Source organism: Ctenopharyngodon idella, chromosome 3, assembly GCF_019924925.1.
Source record: "Ctenopharyngodon idella isolate HZGC_01 chromosome 3, HZGC01, whole genome shotgun sequence".
Taxonomy (NCBI): domain Eukaryota; kingdom Metazoa; phylum Chordata; class Actinopteri; order Cypriniformes; family Xenocyprididae; genus Ctenopharyngodon; species Ctenopharyngodon idella.
Genome location: NC_067222.1, coordinates 26,402,737 through 26,427,189, shown reverse-complemented (window position 1 = coordinate 26,427,189; position 24,453 = coordinate 26,402,737). Strand labels below are relative to the sequence as shown.

General features: G+C 36.1%; 2 protein-coding genes across 7 annotated transcripts in view; both read left to right on the top strand.

The window, feature by feature from the left end:
- nubp1 (nucleotide binding protein 1 (MinD homolog, E. coli)) overlaps nucleotides 1-4,213 on the top strand; it is a 33,878-nt gene extending 29,665 nt beyond the window's left edge. For all 3 annotated transcript variants that reach the window (XM_051887836.1, XM_051887835.1, XM_051887834.1), the window contains exon 11: nucleotides 3,636-4,213. In XM_051887836.1, the coding sequence (XP_051743796.1) occupies nucleotides 3,636-3,673 (38 nt within the window). In that variant the 3' untranslated portion in view covers nucleotides 3,674-4,213. The remainder of the gene's footprint in view (nucleotides 1-3,635) is intronic.
- Nucleotides 4,214-5,592: 1,379 nt separating this feature from the next.
- Nucleotides 5,593-24,419, top strand: ciita (class II, major histocompatibility complex, transactivator). Of its 4 annotated transcripts, none has more exons than XM_051888588.1 (20): nucleotides 5,600-6,107; nucleotides 15,824-15,874; nucleotides 15,961-16,017; nucleotides 16,135-16,167; nucleotides 16,341-16,424; nucleotides 16,508-16,564; nucleotides 16,852-16,986; nucleotides 17,082-17,168; nucleotides 17,277-17,327; nucleotides 18,165-18,284; nucleotides 19,671-19,742; nucleotides 19,826-21,506; nucleotides 22,365-22,544; nucleotides 22,659-22,724; nucleotides 22,843-22,923; nucleotides 23,044-23,127; nucleotides 23,259-23,342; nucleotides 23,439-23,522; nucleotides 23,708-23,791; nucleotides 24,121-24,419. In XM_051888588.1, exons 1-20 carry the CDS (start codon nucleotides 5,786-5,788, stop codon nucleotides 24,194-24,196), a joined length of 3,489 nt encoding a protein of 1,162 aa, XP_051744548.1. In that variant the 5' UTR covers nucleotides 5,600-5,785; the 3' UTR covers nucleotides 24,197-24,419. The 4 variants fall into 4 exon arrangements, with proteins under 4 accessions (XP_051744552.1, XP_051744549.1, XP_051744548.1 ...); XM_051888591.1 differs by lacking the exon at nucleotides 5,600-6,107 and adding an exon at nucleotides 15,136-15,458; XM_051888589.1 differs by lacking the exon at nucleotides 16,508-16,564 and having other exon boundaries at nucleotides 5,598-6,107.
- Nucleotides 24,420-24,453: the final 34 nt, after the last annotated feature.

Sequence of the window (24,453 nt, the reverse complement as noted above, 5' to 3'; positions counted from 1 at the left end):
GATCTGAGAGACCTAGATGGTTTTTTAATATGAAGGTAATATGAAGTTGTAATAAGTTATGCAGTGCTTTATATACGATAATGGAATACTGGACAGGCAACCAATGAAGTGAGGCTAAAATCTGTGTCGCATACTGTTTTTTATGAGTGCCTGTTGTAGGAAACTTTTTCCTCGTCAAAGCAGAGACCAGGAGACGTTGGGATATCTTTCAAGCAGAAGTTACTCTTTATTGAGAAACGCGCTGTGCGTCGCTGTAGTCATCCAAGTCCAACTAAGGCAGTGTACATTGTAGTTTATATACATTCAAGGGGGAGGGATACATACAGTAGAGGTGGAGACAATCTAAACAAAGCATGCAAATGCAGTGCAGGAATCAGCCTATTACCGGCATTTCCCCAGCCCTGATCTAATCAGCATAACAGTGTCATTCAAATGCATAGGTGCTAATCCAATCAGTCTGACAGTATCGCCCATACCTTCACACTATCATAGAGACAAAGGCAGAGCTGTGTCTTGAGCTTGTCATGCCAAATGGTCAGGAAGTGCATAAAGACACCTGGGCTGCCTGACTTGATTTTCTTAGAAAGTCATCCTTTTTACCTTAAAATGCTAAATACAATGTACTTCACCTTAGTATGTTATGTGATGTTATGTCAGGATGTAGGATCAGCAGATCTTAAACAGATTCTTAAATTTGTAATCCCACACTGTTAAAAGATTAACAGCCGCATTTTGAACCACAGTTTAACCATACTTGGCTAACACCCATATACAGTGAGTTACAATAATCCGGTCTTACAGAAATAAAAACGATTTGTAAAATCTTCCCTTATGCTGGGTGACCAGGTGCTGATAAGTACTATTACAGATGTGAGGAGAATCCTACCAAAGGTGTGCTGAACTACTTGTAGATTTCCTCACAGACATACTTGTTCCACCTGTTCCAGTAGCAGTTGGTCATGACCATAGACTGTAAAAAAAAAATATGTCCATGACGTCACCCGTAGATTTCTGAAGAGCATTTTTGAAGCGCAAACGAGGCCGCTGCCATCTTCACAGCGCGTCACCGCACGTCACTCCCGTATAACTGAAAATGGGCAAAGAGGTGGGACGTGGTTGGAACTGAGGTGCCTGGTTACTGAAACCACACCTGCCTAGCTCGACCTGATCATATTAGCAGGCAAAGAAGCTATCTATCTATCTTAGATACTATCTAAAATATTAATATTCTAATGATATAACTTGTTATCTTTATTAGTTAATAAAGATAAGTTATATCATTAGAAAGTTCTAAATGTTTACTGTCAATCTACGCTGTCTTTTTTACGATGTAGATGCTCCAGCACCAGTAATTGTAATTTGTGTCCGGAGTGCAAATAACAACACGAAAAATCAAACGGGACTTCATACCTTTTATAATGAAATAGTGATCGCGACATGAATCCAATCCGTGGCACTTGGGTAAGTGATGAGTGTCCATTGGAAAAACAAAAAACAGTACTTTTTGTCCACAAAAAGCATTAAATCCATGAAATATTGATATATTATCCATTGTTTGCATCACATTTCTTCTGAATGATCTGCTCTCCATCATCATTCTTCGAGAAATTATGCAACCTGAGCAGCGTTTATGTTGTAAAACTGTATATGATCGTATAAATGAGCCCGCGTCCAAACTATCATTTTTCAAAATGCAGCAGTTTTAGTTATATCCAAGCAGTGCTGTCAGAGTTTTATATCCTCCCGCCATCCTCACTGTAGTAAATCTCACGAACAAAACTGTTAGCCAATGCCACGATCCAACAACGTGTGTTCTGTTTATCTTCCGCATGTGTGCACATCTACACAGATGCACATCTGTCTCGAGTCTCGATGCAGCAAGCCATATTATTTTATAATTGTATATATTATTATTTTATAATTATATAAAATAATCCCAAAAAAAGCACAAACACGGCTTAATATAATTTAAACGGATGAGTTAAAAAAAATCCAGGCTGTTAACATGTTTTTTTTTTTTTTTTCTGCTGTAAATTTGGCCATTTTAACATGGGACTCAATGAGATTCTGCTCTCTTTTGGAGCCTGTCCCTAGCGGCCAGTCAATGAATTGCAGTTTAAGTCACTTCCGTATTGGCTTCGGAAACTAGGGCAGGTTGCCGCCTGGTCATGGCACACATCAAGCAACCATTTTATTCCTGCACACGTAAAAGAGAATGCCATAACAACCAAACAGAAACTTTGCTCTTTAACCTCAGTTTAGCATTAACCAAATCCTCATCAACAGTCACTTGGCTTGAACACGTCAACCTGCAACAAGACCTTGGATTTTCTGATTAGAGCTTCTCTCCACTTTATCCTGGTGCTCTATAGGGCTATGTACTGAGCAAAGAAGGAAGAATTTATTATAATGCTGTACATTCTTTTTACATTGTTTGTCAGCACACATTACATATAATGTATCTGTATCCACTAATTTTCCATACTGACTAGTGATGGCTATTCATTCATAATTATTTTGAGCAATAGGATTATATAAAATATATAATATAATTTTATATTATATAATTATATATAAAATTACAAAATAAACATTCACCAATCAGTTCTTTTTACTTAAGTACATTAAAAATCAAGTCAACTTTTGTACTTTCACTCAAGTAAAACTGAAAAGGACTACTTTACTTTACTGGAGTAATATTTTATTATATGAAGAGTTGTCAAAAGTACCAACTTGGGTACCAATCTGTACTGAAATTTAAATGTGATGCTTTGAGCACGGTAAACACCTCTGATTGGCCATTGTGTTGACGCGCTCATCGGATATGTCTGTGATTGGCTATGATCAACACACAGGAGCGTTTGAAAGCACGCGGAAGTGTTTAAATTTTGAAAGCGGGGAACATATGAAAGCAGGCGTCTATCAGCAGACTGGTCTGCGATAGACAACTGCTTTCAAACGCTCCCGTGTGTATCTGTGTAAGTGCTCGGTGAAGAGCGTCATTGATGACTATTTACAACATTTACTATTTACAAGCGTTGATCATTGTAGCCAATCCGATGAGTGCGTCAGCACAATGGCCAATCAGAGGTGTTTACGAATCCTCTCAACAGCGCTCAAAGCATCACATTTTTAAAATTTCAGTACCGACGTGGTACCGAAGTCGGTACTTTTGACAACTCTAATTATACGTATCTGTACTTTTACTCAAGTACTTGATTTGTGTACTTCATCCACCACTTATGCAGTCATGTGAACATGGACCAGGAGTGTTTCTAGCATCTTTCTGAATCCTTGTCACTAAAAATTTGCACTGTCCTGGGGCAAAGAGGGTCACTAATATTAGAAGGGTGTATATTTTAATAAAATGACCAACAAGTGTACGTTTAGCATAATTATTATGGAACTTGTTGAAATAGGCAATATGCTCTGTTAAAAAAAAACCCCTGTTTAGCTTCTGAGAATGAACTCTTCCCCCCTCTTTTAAAGAAGCAGATTACAGAAGTGTGTATTCTTTGGAATCCGGATATCTTTTTGTTTTGACTCAATGTTTAGTAAGTTTGCTGTTGTTATGTGCTTGGCCTTCATTTGTGCTGACAATAACATTTTTTTTTATTTGTATTTTTTTATTACAGAAATCAGAGATTACTGTTTCTCATATTCTGCATCATGATCCTTGTTGACACAGAGAACGTCCAGCCAGATCTTTACCCAGACAGCTGAGATATCCTAAAAATTCAGACAGCTGTGTCATATGATTGGCCAATCACAAAAGAAAAGTCATGATTATCTGCTCAATACTCTTGGTCACATTTAAAAATGTATTTAATTTTGTATTTAATGTATTTAGGGCACTGTAGCCTTACCAGTTTCTTTCGAAGATTTGGAGATTTGAAATAGTTTTGTAATTTCTAAAATATTGTATCTAAAAATAATTGTTTAAAATGGATTTAAAAGTAGAGCTCAATGACGCATGTCACCTGGAGCTGCACGTTTTGAAAATTGCAAATGATGAAAGTGAAACAGAAATATAATTACTGTAATTAAATGGACATGTTTCAGCAGACCAGGAGGAATTGTTGTTTTATTATCAGAAAACGTACAATGTGGGCCATACAGTGGCCCTTTCCTATTATTGAGTAGAGAAATGTCTGTTTAATTTTGTGTTTTAAATGCTTTGTATAATTTGCCAATAAATTCTTTAAGACAACAATTTCTAAATCTGATCTGTACTAAATATCTAATTTGTTTAATAATTTTTAAAATGCAACACATGCAAGAAGACCTTTTATAGCACACACACAATTGAACCTTTTTTGTGTTGTTCTGTGATATATATCAAAACTTGATATGTTGATAATGTTCTTCATGTATTATTCATAGTGCTACCATAAGTACTTAGCATATTCAAATCAAAATTTCAGGGACTTTCCTTTTCAAGGCAAAGTATTTAGTGGTCTTTGTCTGAGCTGCATCTGAAAGTTTATTGATTTTCTTTCATACGCATTGTGAAATGCAGGAGACAGGAAATGCAACCTCATGTGCATTCCGCTGTTTCAAAGGTCAGATTTGGTAAATTCTGCCCTGGAGATTGGTATCAAGTGAAAATGTGTGCCCAACAGAAGATGGGTGTGTCACGCTGTGACCTCTTAGCTGATTTTAAAAGAACACAAACTTTAAATCTGTAGGATTGCAACGTTTCAGTAAAGTGTAGTAGATTGTATATTTTTACATTTTGGATATATTATATTAAATTATGTTTTTAAAAAAGACGCTGCAGAGTGTGACATTATGTTACAATTGTTGCGGTGTCTGTATAAAGTTTATGTGATAAACATCTAGTGTGACCGCTGCTTAAGGCTGCTGCCTTAAGAACAATGTAGTAGTATTTCAGTTTGTTTTTGGATCACTATCAGACGAGCCACTGGCACAGCTTACCCCGAAGCATCTGCCACACTTTACATCACAGCTGCCGTTTTGGGTGAAATCATTGCCATTTATGAATTTAATTTCACTTTCTATTTGCTGCCTCACATGCCATTTATTCTCTTTACACCAACCACTGAACTGCACACACACGACTGTGGAGTATCGTAATTGGCAAACAACATATCTATTCTATGCTGCCTTCATAAACTAACCTCAGTAGACAAATATTACACAAATATTGGATTCGGTTTTGCATTGGTGCTTTCCTGCCTCCCAAATAATCTAATAAAGGCTCCTTGGCTTTGATGGTTCTATGAAAAAACCTTTAACATAAAAAACTGAACGGTTCTTTGGGGGAACCAAAATGGTTCTACTATGGCATCGCTACGAAAACCCCCTTTTGGAACCTTTATCCTTAAGAGTTTATACTACCTGCAATTTCTTGGATGCATATAAAATATATATTTAGTATATATATAAAAGAAAGGGAATGCGTTATGCTGTATGTGGAAGCATGGTATTATATTGAATTTCTTCCATATAAATTCCTAGTAAAAAAAAAAAAAGAGAAGTGAGAGGGAGATGTGGTCTCTTGATTTGTCCATGCACAGCACATCAGCAACATTAGTTGTAGTTAGTTTTCTTGTGGAAAAAGTACATGCGAAACTGTCCTCACCTGACCTGGGTAAAACTGGTTGTCCTCAAACACTGCAGTACGAAGCAGACAAATGGAATCTGCTGAGGTTTTTACCAGAGGGTGTTTTTTTGTTTTGTTTTGTTTTGTTTTGTTTTAATCCAGGAACAAAAACGCAGATAATCTCGCATTAGCATATCAAGGAGGAGATAAAGCATTGAAATGAGAGTATCTGTCAGCTGCTGTCCAGTCATGGTTCCCTTTGAGCATGTGTTGTTACAGGTGAGAAAAGCTTTACAGGTTAGCCCTGGATTACTACACGATTTTCTCAGAGAGCTGCACGAGGCCAACGTCTTCTCTACCCAGTATTACCAGTCTCTCTATAAGGATGGTGAAGCTGAAGAGCAGCTCTTTTTTGAAGTCATCTGTAATGATGGAGAAGATTTGGCGAGAAGACTCGCTTTACCTATCTGGCAAAACTGGGACATCAGCCAAAGCATCCTGGATTCAGCACTCAAAAAACAGGAGGAATTGGTCCCTTCTGGTGAGTTAACGTCTTTGAATGCTTTTATTTCCACTTTCTGTGTCTGCTCACATTTATGTTATTTATAATATTTATTTTACTTTATTGGCATCAATAGTTCTATGAAGAACCTTTAACATCCATGGAACAACGCACAAAACTTTATTTATAAAAAGGTTCGGTAACACTTTACAATACGGGTGCACTAATATGCATTAATTCATGCTTATATGCGCAGATAATCATGAGTTAATGTGACTCAATAATCCATTCATTAACATTAGCAACTAATAAAGAGTCTATTTGTTTAATAAATTACATCATATGAATTCCCTATCAACTAATCTAGTATTAACACATACTGTAAATTAAGGTGTTAATTACCACAATGGGTCAAAGCTATGTATTTTAACTTCCAGCTGTCTGTTTTAATGAATCATAGCTAATGATTTTTGAAGATATCATGTTATAATTTTACTTGTTGAGGCACATGACTATTGACTCATTATTAAAGGATTAGTTCACTTTAAAATGAAAATTACTCCAAAGTTTACTCACCCTCAAGCCATCCTAGGTGTTTATGACTTTCTTCTTTCTGATGAACACAATCAGAGTTATATTAGTAAATATCCTGACGCATCCGAATTTTATAATGCCAGTGAACGCACCCAACGAGTATGAGCTGAAGAAAGTGCATCCATCCATCATAAACGTACTTTACACAGCTCCGGGGGGTTAATAAAGTCCTTCTGAAGCGAAGCGATGCGTTTGTGTAAAAAAAATACCCATATTTAACAAATATCTAGCTTCCACCAGACCGCCTTCCATATTCAACTTACGAAAAAAAAAGCGTAACTGACGTCGCATCAGTTAAGCTTTTTTCGTAAGTTGAATACGGAAGGCGGTCTGGTGGAAGCTAGATATTTTACTTGTTAAATATGCATTGTTTTCTTAGACGAATGCATCGCTTCACTTCAGAAGGACTTTATTAACCCCCCAGAGCCGTGTGGAGTACGTTTATGATGGATGGATGTACTTTCTTGAGTTGAAAAGTCGTTGGTCCTGTTCACTGCCATTATAAAGTTTGGACGCGTCAGGATATTAATATAACTCCGATTGTGTTCATCAGAAAGAAGAAAGTCATATACATCTAGGATAGCTTGAGGGTGAATAAACTTTGGAGTAATTGTCATTTTAAAGTGAACTAATCCTTTAAGTAATATGTAATTATTGTTGTTTTGACATCCTGGGACAGTTTCACAGTGAATATAATGTCAGAAAATGTGTTTTAAAAGGCCTATTGTCTTTTGTAGTGTCACGTCGCGTCGCACCACTTGTGCCTGATGTAGATACAGTGTTTTAAAATAACAGTGTCCCTGTGGCTGTATGTTCTCAGTGTCCCACTTTTTGAACCATAGACCTTGAGCTTCAACCAGAAACATTCCTGTGCCATAAACAAGCAGTCACTAGTGTGGATGTCAAATATGATATATTAATGTGTCACTACTGATTTTGTAGCAGTAGTGAATCATATTCATGTTTCCATCAAAAGTTTGTACAATATAGTAGCTATGACAATTTTAGGACCTTACTATGAAAACTAGCAAAAGCTTATGGGCTTGTTCGACTTCGTGCAGTGCTGCACAAGCCGATCGGCATCTGACTTGAAACAGTGCGTGCCAGTTAGAAATTTTGTCCGACTTGAGACAGCGCCGACGCCATGTGACTGTGACGTATGGCATCAAAGTACCGTGAGAGCGATTCGAGGGCAATCGGATAAGTCAGCCTGTGCAACTGTTCAAGAGCGGCTGCTCGGAGTATGAGGTCTCTGCGGAACAAAAGTGGCCGTTTCTGTATTTGTGGGTGTTTTCAAACTGGTGGGTGTTTATATCATGCAATGAAAATGATCCCCTTCACCCGACACCACCACTAAACCCTACCCACACTCTGACGTGGGCAAATCAGTAAACGCTCTCAAAAACGCCCCTCTGTTTATGGCCTCGCCCATTGATCATTACTGTCCTGCAGAGACCTGTACTTGGCTGCTCGAGCTCTGATGACCACAGCTGTTTCACGATTGGCTGGATTCACCGCATGACACCGATCACGTGTGTTTCGTGTTTATTCTCACACATTCAGTTCCACTAATGCTCACAAATCTGATTTTTATAACAGTTAATATTGTTATATTGTCATGTTTATCAAAGTAAAACTGATAAAAAGCATAGACCCCACTTCATTGGTAAATAGTATAGGCTTATGCTGAACTTTATTCTCGTACAAACAGACGCTGTAAGCAGTACATAAAGTATTGAATGAAAATGTCTTTGAAACATCTGTGTATTAATCAAATATTGCATTTATTTCACTTCAGCTGTGATAAAGTATGCAAAGTATCAGCGTCACTACGGGATGCTGAAAGTGTCCGATTTAACGCCTCCATTTTCAGCTCCTCCCCGACTGCAAGTGGCAACTTTTGTCGATCGGTTGCATCCAGCCGCAGCCAATGTCGAACACACCTTATGTCATTTTCCTCAGTTCATGTATTTCACGGTCAACTTCCTCTTTGACACCGCCCTGCCCACCTACATGATGTCACACCAATGAGGGCATCTTCCTGTTTTAGTTATGTGGCCTCACAGCTAGGGCTCAGCCAAAAAAAAAAAAAAGTTTTTTATTTTCACTCATTAGGTGAGAAAATAAATTCTGTACAGTTATACTGTCCCATTTGACCTTATGTCCCAATCACCCTTAATCACCCTACATGTGTCGCAAGGTTTGTGATAAGGAAGAATGAAGACAGGGTCAGCTGATTGAAGCATTAAGTAGCCTAATTTTTTCCCAATAAGTCAAACTTTTGCTTTCCACACTTTCATAAACATTCTCTTTGTGTCGGTCAAAATAACAGCAGCTCAGCTTCACGGCTGGAAACAGGCACACAGCACACAGCTCCTGTCTCTCTCTCCCGCTGCCGACCCCGCTGAACAACGCCCCCTCGCAACAATATGGCTTTGGCCCATTATGGTAATTAACACATTTATTTATACTTTTAGCAGGTACTAGATATTGATAAGGAATTAATCCATGATGGCACATTTAACTAATAATTCATATACAGTATGACTTAATCTATTAATCAGATAGACTCGTTATTGTTGATGCGGCAATCATTAATGAATGGTTAGTTCTTCATGAGTCATATAAACTCTGCATGCATTAATTAGTGCTCCCATATTGTAAAGTGTTTCTTAAGATTAATAATATGTTCTTCACAATAAGAAAAAAAAAAAAAGTTATTTTAAGAACTGTTCACTGAAAGGTTTTTAGGAAATTATTTATTTATTTAATTCATGTGTCCTCAAAATCTTGGTTAAAATGATAACCTCCCCTCCCCCTCCGAATGACGTCTGTTTTCTTCATGACGTGGGTCTCAGTGGAGGGTGGGACTAAATATCCTCCATAACTGACAGCAAACTGGCATTCAGATCTGCTTTCATTTAGTTAATAGGTCAAGATTAGTAGGTAAGATACAATAAATTTCCGTTAAAGAAATCAAGCCCTGCCCTACAGTTTTTTTCTCATTTCAGAAGCAGTTTCACTTGGATATACAGTTGTGCTCAAGAGTTTACATACCCCTTGCAGAATATACAAAAATGTTAATCATTTTAATAAAATAAGAAGGATCACATTATTTTTTATTTAGTACTGTCCTGAGCAGTTAAACCGCCCACTGATCTTCAGAAAACTCCTCCAGCTTCTGCACATTCTTTGGTTTCCCAGCATCTTCTGCATATTTGAACCATTTACAGCTGTGACTGTAAGATTTTTTGAGATCCATCATTTCACACTGTTGAGGGACAGCCATATCATAAAAGGTTTCAAATATGCAGAAGATGCTGGAAAAACAATGTGCAGAAGCTGGAGGATTTTTCTGAAGATCAGTGGGTGGTTTAACTGCTCAGGACAAACAAGGGACTCATGAACAACCATCACAAAACAAAAAAACAGTCATGGATCATTCAGGTAACGACAGAGTATTAAGAATCAAGGGTATGTAAAACTTTTGAGCACAACTGTATGTCACAACAAGGAAGAAAAGATTAACTAACTAATATAAAAACTTCTGTTCCATGCCGATGTAAGATGTGCCGCTTTTAATGTAGATTGTCCTCTCAAGGAGAAAAGAAACTAATTATTTTTCAGGATGATAACTATCCACTGACATTAGAAGAACGCCTTATAAGATGGCGTATCCCTCTTGTTGACATTTTTTATTATTATTATTATTGTTAATGTGTGTATTATTGTTATTATTAATATTGTATTTATTTCTTTTTATACCGATGTTGTAAAGCACATTCGTCAACATGTTGTTTGAATAGTGCTATACAAATAAAGCTGACATTGATATTGACATTGACAAGATGGCTATGGAATAAATAATAATAAAAATCGATTAAGTGACAACATAAGGGTATGCTGCATCAATGACAAATACACACACAATTAGCTTCTTAAATGACATTAATGACATATTATACCCAAAAATTCTTCAGTGGACTACATAAAATTTTTGACCTGAAACACTTTGACCTGACCATGTTTTGCTTAAGTGTTATCTGACATAATTAAGATTATTTTTTTCTGACACAGTTTAACTCTGAGATCTTGTCATATTTTATTAGCATTTTTTTAAACTATAGTGAATAAACTGAATTAATAAATGAAATGTTCAAGGTGTCTGAATAAATTTTGGTTTGCTTACATATTACACACACAGTGCACAGCATAAATGAGTACACCCCCTCTAAAACTTCTGAAAGTCAGCAATTACTCAATTACTTAGATGATGTGTTAGGGTTCTTTAGAGATATAATGTTCCAGCAAGTCTGCTTAATCAATTACCAAAGAAGCATGTCAAAATTATTCAGGAAAATAAGATTTTCTTATCAAGGTGATAAAATGTTGTGTAGCAAAAATGAGTACACCCTCCTAAAAGTTACTAAATAAAATTAAATAAAAACTTTCTGGTGTAAGTTTAAGGCAATGTTTGATCAACAGGTAAGTATGTTGAACCAAAACATTCAAAGAGAAGTAATTTCTTGACAATTAAAAGTGTTATATAGTCCACTGAATCATTCTCAGACTTAATGCTGACAACAACTGGACCACTTGGGAGAGAACTGTCAGGAGACTTATTTCTTAGCACAAAAGAGGACAGTGGTGTAAGAGGATTACCAAATCATTGTTTTTAGTGTGAAAATATAGCAAAAGTAACACAGAAATTCAAAAACAATGGACTTGTGACAGGGCCCTTGAAATAATCAGGCCTTCATTTTAAGCTTTCATTTAGTGATGAGGGATTCTTTTGCTAGACAAAGAGCAGGAGAAATACCAAGCGAGTGTCTGAGCCAGCAAAAGCTATGAAAAGAGTGACTGTTTATCTCACAGAGTAAGAAGTGACATGCATGGTTGTTGTTCTCACTGGAACTACCTACTGTAGCCAAAGCACAATAACATCAGTTAGCTATTTCCAAAGCCCATATTTACAAAATACAGACTTCTGGGAATCAATACTCTGGTCTCATGAGACCAAATCAATCATTTTAGATCCAACAGCATCCAAAATGTTATGGTGTTGCTAGAGGAGGAGTACAGTGAGAAGTGCCTGGTTCCACAGTAAAGTTCAGTGGTAGTAAAGCTCTTATATAGGGATGTATGAGTGCTGAAGGTGTGAGGGAGTTGTGCTTTATCAATGCTGTCATGAACTCCAACACCACTGTGTAATTTAATACACAAACTTGAAACAGAAGATGTTACCCTTTCCTCATTCCCTGCATTGTTGGGCATTTTTCAACATGACAGTGAGGATATGCATTCTCTCAAAGTGAAAATGAACTTGTACTCTCCGTGCCAAGAAGGGTCAGAGCAGTATATTCAAAATTATGGAGGGCATACTAAGTGCTAGAATATTATACATTTGTTGAATTAAATCTAGGGTGTACTCATTTCTGCAATCCTTAATTTAAACAAAATTGGCTAATTTACTTACTTTATGGCTATTAATGACATATATGTCTCAGTTTTTATTATGTATATGTTTAATACATTTTAGTTTTGCCATCTTCCATGAATTGAATTAGTGATCATAAAGAAAATACATCTTTTGTATTTGTTCAGAGGGGGTGTACTCATTTATGCTGTGCACTGTATATATATATATATATATATATATATATATATATATATAATATATAATATGTTGTGTGTGTGTGTGTGTGTGTGTGTGTGTGTGTTACTAATGCATTTTAGAGTCTTATTTGCATTTGCAATTAGCATTTGGATGAAGAACTAGTCGAGCCGCTGACACGGCTTACCCTGAAGCGTTTAAAAAACTTTACACCACAGCTGCAATTTTTTGGGCGAAATGCTTCATGTAGTAATTCATGACCAATACTAAGACAACAAAAAAAAAATCAGTATTAATTTGTTTTTTGACAATTTGTATTTTACCTAAATGCATAATATGTATTTTTAATGTGTATTATAGCAATATTAAGCATGTAATGTAAATGTGGTCTTCTTATACATGTATAACCCTGCCATGGAAAATTTACTTTAAAAAAAAAACCCTGTTTAACATAAAATGTTTATCACTTTCTCATGTGCATTTTTCAGTCACCTGATGGACTTTTTTGTCGAGAGCACTGCCCACAAGAATAGTGCAGTTTTATATAACTTAACCCAGTCTCAGCACAGATTTCAATGCCAGTTTTGCTGATCTAAAGACTGTATTAAATATCTTAAGTTTTGAAAAACTGAGGGGAAAATGCTTAATCGTTTATTATGAAGAAAAATCTATGCACAAAGAATGACAACACTACAGTAGTAATACAACAGAAAGGTGTGAATAAACAGGAAGGAAGCTAGTTCTGCATTGAAGCTGACGTATATACATGTAAATACTGACCACATTCACACTCCAACAAAAAAAGTTTCAATTGAGTTCTAAATATAACCCTCACAGCAAAATCCCCACAGTTAAATCAACTCTGCTCAGAGAACATATGGTCCCTCTCTACAGAGTTAAAATAACACGGAAACAGAGTTAAAGTTAATGAGATAATTATGTTGTTTGTGGAGTTATTGCAGATCAGATCTTGAGAGATTTAATGTTTTTTATCTTCAGTTGATTTCATCTAAGACTGTGGCTGTAAGTCATCCGCAGTTATCCGCTTGTTAAGTCATGACGTAAGGAACGCCGTTTCTGGGTCCAAGAATCAACTCGTTTCATGTGCAAATGCCATCGACGGCCGTTTATGAGCACTATATATTCATATTAAACATCAAACATTTTAAAAAGTTAAACATTTAAAATACTTACAGTCTACACAACAGTCTCCGTGCTCACAGCGTCACAGACATTAATATTTTTTAACGATTTATAAAAGATAAATCACTGTCTGGCCATCTGGGATTTTGGTATGGAGATAAAGGTTATGATTATAATTTTTTTTGTAGTATTACACCACATTGTGTGTGTATATTAGCATCGTTTGTTGTTTTTCTTGTGGTATAAGATAGAGCGTTTGGACCCGGAAGCACTGCCGCGTGACGTCAGACTTAACCGAATTGTGTTTCTCTTCAGTGATTCAGCAGGTGTTCATCACTAATGCTCAATCATAACTTAATTAATCACTTAATTATCACATGAACTTTAACTCTGCTTCAGTGTTACTTTAACACTATAGAGAGGGACCATATGTAATCTAACTCTTAAAGAGTCCTTTATGCCAAAAAGTTTCTTTATAAGGAAAAACATCTTAAATGATTGTATAATACTTTCGTGTTTAATGGGTTATTTCATTTTTTTTTTTTTTTTTTTTTTTTTTTTTTTAGTGATAAGTATGTTTACAAGCTATTACATTCATCAAAATTAAATTAAAATGAAAAAAAAAAAATAATAATAATAATTAAAACTAAATCCATAAAATGAACCCCTAAAAGTTTTGATATATGAAGCACCCGACGGCACACTTTAAGGTTCTATATAGTGTCCTTTACATGGTTAATATTGCTATGATATGTCTTGCCACACCCACAAGGCAGTACTACTCCTTGACAGGATGCACCTGTAACTAGATCTCTCACAGATAGCAGCGTTGCTTTCTAAGCACGCTGTTATGTGTGGCATGGACTCTGAAGGTTTTTATCCTTCCATGGAGATCGCTGATTAAAAAGCAGAAGAACACAAGATGTCTGGTTCAGCCCAAAAGAAGCCACTGTAACTTCTAATTGTAGACGCCCTTCCTCAATATACAATATGAGTTGACTGTTACATTGTACTGTAATTTAAGATAGATGTGGTGTCACCAGCAAACCAGTCTGTGAGATGGTTTCTATTATGGACAATGCTGTTACCTAAGCAAACAAAGTTGTTATACAATCCTGTGATCATTGTGCTTTTGTTTCATTTTAGAAGGAGGGTGGCATGAGATGTTTAGTACAGTATCATTTGTTTTGGAGCTGGGAACTTCACTGTAAATGGCAGGATTTGCAGAGGGGTTTTTTTGTTGTTTGTTGTTTTTCCACAGATATTCAACAGGTTTTCGAAAACAAAGGTATAAACAGGTGTGTGTGTGTGTGTGTGTGTGTGTGTGTGAGAGAGAGAGAGAGAGAGAGAGAGAGAGAGAGAAAAGGTCACAACTGACAATGGAAAATACCTGCCACTCTAGGGTGGAGCATTTCCACATATTTCTCAATATAGTCTAGAGTGATTGAGTTTTTTCAGCTTATTAACAAACAAGCTATATATTTTATAGTTCTTTACTGTATGTCATTAAATTATATAATTTAGGCCATATCAACCTATTTGAGCTTTGAACATGTTTGTTACTGTAAAATGTACTGATATTAACACAGTTGGTACAATGGAAGGTCACATTATGACTTAAAAGCGTAAAGACGGACCGGCAAAACACATGACCATAAAATAATTCAGTAAACATTATCAACATCATCTCCATTATAAACATTATATTATCATCATCATCATCATCTCCATCATCAACTCAGAAAAGTTGAAAAAATACCATGCATGCAGTATGAATATCCTTTGTGAGTAAACAGATTTGCTAAGCCACCAAGGAAGATGAGTAGATTGGTTTGTGCCTAACCAAACCAGCCTCCTTGAGATACTGAAAGTAAAAGCATGCAAAGAAAGTGCAGCCTGTTTTGGTGTTTGCCAGACAATGCCTCACCCGTGTAATCTGAGGACACGTCGTGCGCTCTAAAGCTGTTTTGCTTTACAACTTTAATATAGCCTAATGGATTAATAATTCTCAGTAAATATGGACTATCTCTGTGAAACAGGTAAAGTACAAATATTTTAATTTAGCCTATTATAGTTTTATATTTGCAATGCGTTTTGCGTCGTAACTATTTGTAAACTTTTTAACTTGTAAACTTAATTGTTAAATAAAACTAGTCATTTATATAACATGTGCAAAAAAAAATTATAATTTGAGTTGTCAGACAAATATTATATATATCAGAAATGGGCTTTTCCCCGAGTTATTTATTTTCTTACCGAAAGCGCGCGCGCGCTCCCCACAGCATCTTGCGCGTCCACGCTACTACGACGCGTTTTACCTCAGAAATTTGTAACGACATATATTGTTATATGTATGTCTTGATTAAAAAGATATGTAATATAATGTGTCACTATGTTACAACAGATGCTGAATTTCAAGATATTGTCTCAGACCCAATGTCTGAACTCTTACCTGGTGAGTAATAGAAGCACGGTTATTTAAATGTAGCCCTTTATTTGGCATTTGAGTTTTCAAATGAGATTTACCTTTTATTTTCACAGACAATGTCTTCTCAAAATATCTTGAGTCCATTCTGGAAGAAACTGAAGAAGCTATTGGTAAGTTTCACTCATTGCCCTATTTAACTTAATTGTGTAATTCGTTACATAAAAGCATTAAGAGTTATATGTCTGTTATGAAGGCTATAAATTATTTATTTCCTTGTGTCTTGGCAGATCCCTACTTCCTTGATAACCTCAGTTTTCCAAGTAAGACTCCCTAACATAATATTATTTGAATTGAATTATATTTTTCAGTAATATTTTTTGGAAATGAAGGGGAACCAACTGTTTGTTAATGCATTTGCATCACACTGTTTTATTCAAAAGTAAAGTTAAATAATTTTTGTAATGTCTTTCACATCTGCCCCTACAAACAACAGTTGACACAGACACAACTTGCACACAACCTGACCAAGCACTAGACCAAGACAATTTGACAAACAAAAGGTCAAGAAAGCGAAAAGGTAATGCTATTTTCTTTAACATGTTCTCTTGTGAAAGATCTGTATTGAATTCATTAAGTAAGAGTTGTATCTTCCATTGATAGTTGATACACCTTCAAACAAAACACGCAAAGATACTGATGGCAAACGCAACAGAAAAGGTAACTAAAACACAATGTAGCACTGGTACAATCATTTTAAGTTGTTTAATGGTGAGAACTAGAAATGTTGGATTATTTAGCTCCCAAACATAGAGGCCTAACATTTTTTTTTTTTTTACTTCTGTTTTAACTAAGTTTTTTTTTTTTTTTTTTTTTTAGAACTGTCCACTTAATAAAAGGAAGGAAACATATTTGTGATAACTGTAGCTCTTTTTTCATTATCTGTAGGCTAATGAAACCACAAGTGAAACATACTGTTGTAAACCGAAAGCATTTCTCTATTGCAGCAACAGCGTGCCCAGAAAGCCCCTCAGGTGGGATGACACCCACCATTACATCCAAGGGAAGTTTCCAGTTGAGTTCAAACACATTCCAGAATATTTTACGTATTCCTTTCAGTCCCCCTCCTCTGCCCTCTAGTGGTGAGTTTTTTCATTTTTTCCTTCATACTGTATATGCATTTCAAGAAACTAGGCCTTGGCTTTGAGCATTGACTATGAGTATTTGGATCTCTCAGGTGGTTCAGCACTACAGTTCAGCATCTGCCCTTTTACGCCGCCTCTGATCGGCACTGTGGTTCCGACATGGCCCACATACGTGCTTGGTAAGTCAACTAAATGCATTATCAAACAGTTGCATGTGTCTGCATGTTCTTTTACTTTGTATTTGTTTTTTTACACTGTATCTCTAACTGCACATCCAATCTCTGCAGTGTCGCCCCAAAATGTGAGTCCAGGCACTCAGATACTTCCTCTTTCACCTGGTAAGTTAAAAAAAAAAGATGTTGTCTCATGGATAATTAAGCCTCGTAGGCAGGGTTGTCAAGTCTGCAGTTTTCCTTTGGAGTTGGGCTACTTTTAGACTGTTGACGCAGATAAAAACATAAACTTGCATTTGACTGAAATGCTTGTATTAAAATATATTAGCCATTTTACATTCTACTAATGATAAGACTGTGCTAGATGATGAGTTTTGTGAGCGAGGGCCGCTGGTAGGGAACTTTGAGCTTATGTGAGCTCCTCTATAAAAACAAAATGTTTATGATTACTACACTTAATATTCAGCAATATTACTGATCTGCCTGCATCGACACCATTGCATGCAAACTGAACTGAGCTGGACATTGACATCACTGTTTTCTCCAGAGCTGCTGTATAGATAAATGAACTAAGTTAAAAACTAATGATTTTTACAACGGAAATGAATTAATACTGAACTTACTTACAGTAAGCTGGACAATGACACTATATTCTTCTAGAGCTGCTGTACAGCCAAAACAAACAAACTTTGTTACATTATTTACCTGCTATCACTGTATAAGCTGCTTTGAAACAATCAGAATTGTAAAAAGCGATAAATAAATGTGACTTGATTTGACTACTATATAGTGATTTGTATTTTATACATTTGTATACATATTAAAATATGTATTTTAGGTATTGGAGTGGCATATTTTGAGTTTTGATATTTGGGATAGGGTCATTGTGGTAGTTCTGGGCTATTTTTTGATTGGACATTAAGTTAGATTTGTTATGCAGACATGGCATTCCTGGTTTTAGCAATACTGTGGTGTGTGGTAACAGATTCTTTCTTTTTCCAGCTGATGGCACAGTTGCCCCTCCGGAGCTCACAGTTTCAGTACTCCCAGTCGGCTCATCCTCAGACCGTGCATGCAAGAGTTTACCATCAGTATCTGTAGACACACTCTCCCCTACAAAAGGTGAGTTCAGGTTTTGAGGACAGCAAATATGTGTCTGTGCATACAAGTGTAGATAAAGATAAACTAAAACTAAATCTAAACAAAAAAGATTTAGATCATTTAGTTTTTTTTTTTTTTTTTTTTTTTTTAATTAAATCTTATTTTAAAATGACAATTTTTTTTTTTATTCAAAATCATGTTTTATTTTGATAGAGACATTGTGGTAATATCAGTACCCCCAGAGGTTAAAACGTGTAATTTCTGCAGCCCTAGCATCACCAGTCGGAAAAGTAAAAATTATTACCGATTTGTAAGGAAGGAAAAAGGTGATGGGAAAAAAATATGAGGTGGGAGGAAAAATTATATTTCAATGCTTTTGCTTTTATTTGCAAAAGTATTGCGTTCTCTCGCAGAGTATTGCGTTCCCACATCAAAATTTCTTCCAAAATTTCTTCTTGTTTTCCACTGAGAAACTTTCCGTTCGCTTCTAAAACGATTGCGTTCCCTGAGAAACTTTGTGTTTGCTTGAAAAGCAAATAAGGGGCAAATCATTCTATGAATGGGAAAAAAAAAATAAATAAATAACATCACTGTTAAATAATTATTCTGTATTACACGCATCCTGACTTTTTTTCCAGATTTTGGAAGAATTTTAGAGTAGTTGTTCAAAATGTGATAGAGTAGTATTCAGATCATATGATTCAGACTCAGTCATATGATCTTAATATCGGTCACATGAGGTGACCTGCTCAATGTGGAATAGAAAAGTTTTTTAGAAAATGACTTTTTCTGTAGAATAGATAACTTTTCTCTTGTAAGTAAACATAATTTTTATTTAAAATTTTATTTATTTATTTTTTACTTTAAGGTGTTATCATATTTTACAACAAAAACAGGTGAATTTGTTACTAAAGTGAAAGTGTTAGGGTTAGTACTATTAATTTCTACGTGTAAACGTTTTCTTTTAATGAGTAAAAAATTACATTATGCAACTATTAGTAGAGCAAACAAGACAATTTGAAATTACATTGCTTTACACAAACTGTGCGTTATCCCATTGACTGTGGGTTTCTATTTATTTTGGAGCTGACACAAGAGAGTTAACACCTTAACAGCTAAATAAGCATTATCTTAAACGATTATTAGGTTATGCTATCAGAGAGAGTAGAGAGGAGGATAAGCCTTTCATATGAGTAGAAATTCAATCTGTGATTGCTTTACTCCAAGCCTAATTTTCTGAGTAAAATAAATATTCCTTGTAAGCAGAGAAAGTGTTGAATTTTTACAATAAGAATTAAAAAAAAAAAAAAGTATGGCATGTCTCCGTATGTACTACCCATTCTGAACTGTTTTGTTGACAAAGGAAATAATAGTTATAGAATTAACTGCTTGTTTTGCTAATTACAGAAGGAAACCCACAAAAGAACACTGATTCCCCACCTTCCAAAACTGAAAGTAAAATCCGTCCAGAAGCACCAGGTAAGAAACCATTTTAATCATTCTTCCATTTTAATCATGACTTTGTTGGACTATGGGAAACGTGATAAATGTTTGTTTTGCAGAATGTGTTAAAGACTACATAAATCACGTAAAGTCCTGCATGAGAGATGTCTGCTGCACTATGCGTGGGGGAATGGCAATAGAATCACAATATGTGGATGTGGATGTTATCCAGAGGAAACTCCTCATCAAATCTGGCAAGAATGCAAACAAGTGTTTGGAAAAAGAACTGGTAGTCCTCAGTGATTCAGAGCGAAAGAAAGCAAAGCTGGACAGAAGTCAGTTGTTTCATAACGGTGATTCAAGACCAAAACAATCTGTCGCTCTCCTCGGAAAAGCCGGAGTGGGAAAAACCATGTTCATTCAGCGTTTATGCTTGGACTGGGCGAGTGGCAGCCTGCCTCAATTTCAGTTTGTTTTTTTGCTGAACTGTAAAGTTTTAGACCTCACACAATCAAACTACAGCTTGAAAGGGTTACTGTTGGATTTGTCTACGTCTCCTTGCTGTGAGGACTCAGACTCTGTGTTCAATCACATTCTGTCCTGTCCTGATGAAGTTCTCATTATCTTTGACAGCTTTGATCACATAAAAGACTTTGAAGGGCTTCTTCAGTGCCCTGCTAAATCACCCACCGACACTAAATACACCATCAAGCAGCTGTTTTCGGGTTTGTTCCAAAAAGAAATCCTCTCGGGCTGCACAATACTCATCGCCACAAGGCCTAAAGATGTTTTAAATCAGGTGCTACGAAAAATCGACAGCCTTTTGGAGCTATGTGGCTTCTCTCCTGAAGACATTGAGTTGTATACATCAAAATATTTTGGGGATGCTTCCCTCCAAGAGAGTGCACTAAAAAAGATTAAGAATCAAAGCTACATATTCAGTTTATGCTCCAACCCCCTACTTTGTTGGACTACCTGCTTCCTGCTCGAGAACCAAGACAGCCGGAGTGATGATTTGCCTTCAACCCTCACAGACTTGTACCAAAGAGTGACCTCCAAGCATCTGCAATTGGCTATGCTTGGAAACCGCTCTTTATGTAAGAGGAAACAGCCAGACATCCCACAACTGTGCAAAATGGCATGGGAGGGATTTAAGAATCACAATACATGTGTAAACTCTGGCAGTTCAACAGAGCTGCTGGACTGCGGTCTTAAAAGTGGCATACTTGTATCCTACGAAACATCTGAGCGGCAAGAAAACCACTTTGCAGACCTCTTCACTCAGAACCTCCTGAGCGCTTTGCACTTGGTGCAATCCAAACAGGTGAATGAAAAAATGGTGGTGGCAAACAGCATAGTCCAGCAGAAGAAACGAAAGGTTCAGGGAGAGTCGCAGGACATGCTGCAGAGGTTCGTCGTGGGATTGCTCTTCCAGAAGACACCTGATAGAGTCAGCATCCTGGACAGCAGTGTCAACATAAAGGTTAAAAGAAAGGCTGTTGAAGCCCATCTGAAGAGCATGAAGCCTAATAATTTGGTTCCTGCCAGGTTATTAGAACTGTTTCATTGTGTTTATGAGACCAATGGAGACAAATTTGCCAAGCTGCTGTTAAAAAACCTGCCTGACAATCTGTCGTTCTGTGGGGCGCAGCTTTGCCCTTCAGACGTGTACGTCATATGCCATCTCCTTCAACATGCCAGCGCAGTGAAGCGGACTTTCTCCATTAACCTGCAAGATACATGCATTCCCATCAGTGGCCTGAAAGAGCTTGTGGGACTCAAATGTATCAAGTCATTCTGGTAAAAAAATTGTGCATTGCTAAGAGAATAGTTCACCTAAAAATGAAAATTGTTATCATTTATTCACCCTAATGTCCTGTGTGAATTTTTTTCTTCTGTGAAATACAAAAAGAGAAAAGCTGAAGATTATTTTAGTTCCCATACAATTACAATGACAGGAAACTGAAGCTTTGGAGTTCAAAAAGGATGTAAAAGTACCATGAAAGTAGTCTATATGATTCATGCTCTCTATTACAAGTCAAACAAAAGTGATAATCGGATTGTGAGATGATTAGACTAAGTTTCAAGAAGTTATTCACTGATAGCCGGTGCAAGCAGATCATTGAGTCAGTGAGTTGTTCTAGAGAACTGAATATGTCTTCAACTAATCAGACTAGTTTTGGAGGTCAAATGACCCAAAATAATAAGTGTTAATGAATCTGAAATACATGAATGAATCATTCTTTTAAGTCATTTGTTCTGATTCACAAAACTGGTCTGAACAATTTGCTCGTGACTAATCAGACAAATTAGTCACGATTAGTCTTTTTCATGAGCATGCCAATGAAAGCTGAGGCAGAAGTCAAGATAAGTAACAATGAACAAAGAATTGGTTTTGGAAGACGGAACACAAGTTGTATTGACATTGTATTGATACTTAATATCCTTATAGAAGACCTTTTTGAAGTTCATTTTAATTGCATGGAAAACAACAATGAAAGCTTTTCTGCCTTTGTGTTTCACAGAAGCAAGGATGTTTGGAACAACATGAGGATGAGTAAATGGCAGAATTTTCAGTTTGGGTGAACTAGTGCTTTAAGCAAAAGTTTTTCATTTATATTTATGGATATTTATTTATTGTATTTGTTTTTCCATTAGGGCACATACAGCAGACACCATTGGCTTATGGGAGGACTTGCATCAAAGCAATGATGAATTGAATCTGAAAAAAGCCATAGAGAAATTCACCTTGAACCCATTCAAGGCAACTCAAGGTTATCACATAGAGAGCCTACCTGACCTTGTCCGAATTCACAGAGAGAAGAAGTTACCAGTGAGGTACAGCATCAAATTTGTGTTTTATACTAGGTTGTTTAATGACTATCGTTGTTTGTCAATTCAAATTGTGGAATAAAATAATGATGTTGCTAAGGAGTATGGCTGTATTTTTAGTGAATTTGTGTCTGCGCTGGATAAAGGTGTGCCAGCCCTCCTGCATCTTCAGAGACTAGAATTTGAGTAAGCAAACCTCACTCTTATCTTTTTCTGCTAATACCCACCAGCTCCTGCTTCTATTTCCTGTTCATTCTTTTATACATTCAGTGTTGATTATATCGGGTGGTGTTCTGTATTGTAGGCTTGGAGTTCAGAACGGTCCGGAAGTTTTCCCTAAACTGATCGAGGTTCTGCCTTCTCTGCATTCTCTCCAGCATCTGGAGTGAGTATATCATATGGTTCCATGACTGTATTTGGAATCGGGAAAAAAAAGGCTTTTCGTGTGATTGAGATTTAAACATTTTCTTGACACATTTTCTATTTTTTTTTTTTGGTCTTTCAGTCTTGAGAAAAACCAAATAGGAGACTCTGGAGCTGAGAAGCTATCAGGCGTTTTAAATTTTTTGAAATGTCTGAAATTGCTAAAGTAAGTTTTGAAACATTTATTCCCTTAAATATGACGCATATAGTGTCCATGAAGAATCCATTTTTCACACAGTTATAACTTGTAAAGGAACTGTGTCACAACTGAACTTTTCCGATCTTTCCACTACTCAGTCTGTCTCAAAACTTCATTGGAGATGCCGGTGTGGAGAAACTGGCTAAAGGTCTGGCATCCATCCCTTCTCTACAGACCCTCAGGTACGGAAATACCTTATTAAATAAAAGCTGACTTTTGGAAATGTTTACAAAAACCTTACTGTTTTGACACAGTTATTCCACTTTCCTCACTTCTAGTCTCTATGGAAATGCGATTGCTGACATTGGAGCAGAACACCTGGCTTTGGCTTTACCAGAAATGAAAGTCCTGCAGGACTTGGAGTAAGTACAAATTGAGTTAAATCCTCATAAATAGATTTATTCAACAAGAAAAAAATATTTCATTTCGGTAATTTAAGTATCTTAGTCTCTCTTTTTTGACATTAGATTTCTCTTCTTTCTCTTAAAATAAAATGTAAGAAATATAATTTTATTATATAAATGCATTTCTTGTTATTTACTTTCAGTATTAAGTTCAACAAGTTCACAGACATTGGAGCTACAAAGCTCAGTGCTGCTCTGAAAAACTGCACTGGAATGAAGTCTTTGGAGTGAGTCTTTAATCTTTAACATCATTTGTGACTTATTTTGATGTAGTGGTCTGATAGGTCAGTACATGAACTTTTACACGCATAACATTTTTCTTGTATCAGGTCTCAGATACTAGTATCTCAAGACTAAGCACCACATTTGAGCTAGTTGAAACATCTTGCAAATCTAATTGCCAACACAGTTAGGTGTTAAGACAGTCAAAGTTCATCTCCAAATTCTGACCAGATTTACTAAGATTACATTACGCCCATTGTTATTCATCATTATGCAACTTAAATGCTTTTTAATGATATGAAAAAAAACCTTGTTTTTTCTTCTCCCTCATTAGGCTGTGGAATGACTGCATTCCATATGGAGTTTTTGAACACCTTCGTCTTCAAGATTCAAGAATAAGATCCCTTTGACACATTTTTACAATAAGCAATTTTTTTTTTACAAGAATATCATTCACTATACAATTCAATAGTTAATCGATATTTGCCAAGAAGGACACTAAGCTGCTTCAAAAAGTTGCTCTATTTTCGCACTGAATTTACTTTACATTTGACTGACTTGCACTTTCTGACATTTTTGTGAATATATGGTTTTTAGCACTAAACGAGTTTTTACAATAAACGAGTTCTATGAGTCTGTTTTTCTTGATTGTGACAGTTTCAGATAA

What these genes read in the sequence shown, in the direction of transcription:
- ciita (XM_051888588.1), top strand. Translation starts at nt 5,786, where the DNA reads ATGAGAGTATCTGTCAGCTGCTGTCCAGTCATGGTTCCCTTTGAGCAT. An exon ending in AAGGTCAAGAAAGCGAAAAG is followed by an intron (nt 16,425 to 16,507) that starts GTAATGCTATTT and finishes TTCCATTGATAG; the next exon opens with TTGATACACCTTCAAACAAA. An exon ending in GATACTTCCTCTTTCACCTG is followed by an intron (nt 17,328 to 18,164) that starts GTAAGTTAAAAA and finishes TTCTTTTTCCAG; the next exon opens with CTGATGGCACAGTTGCCCCT.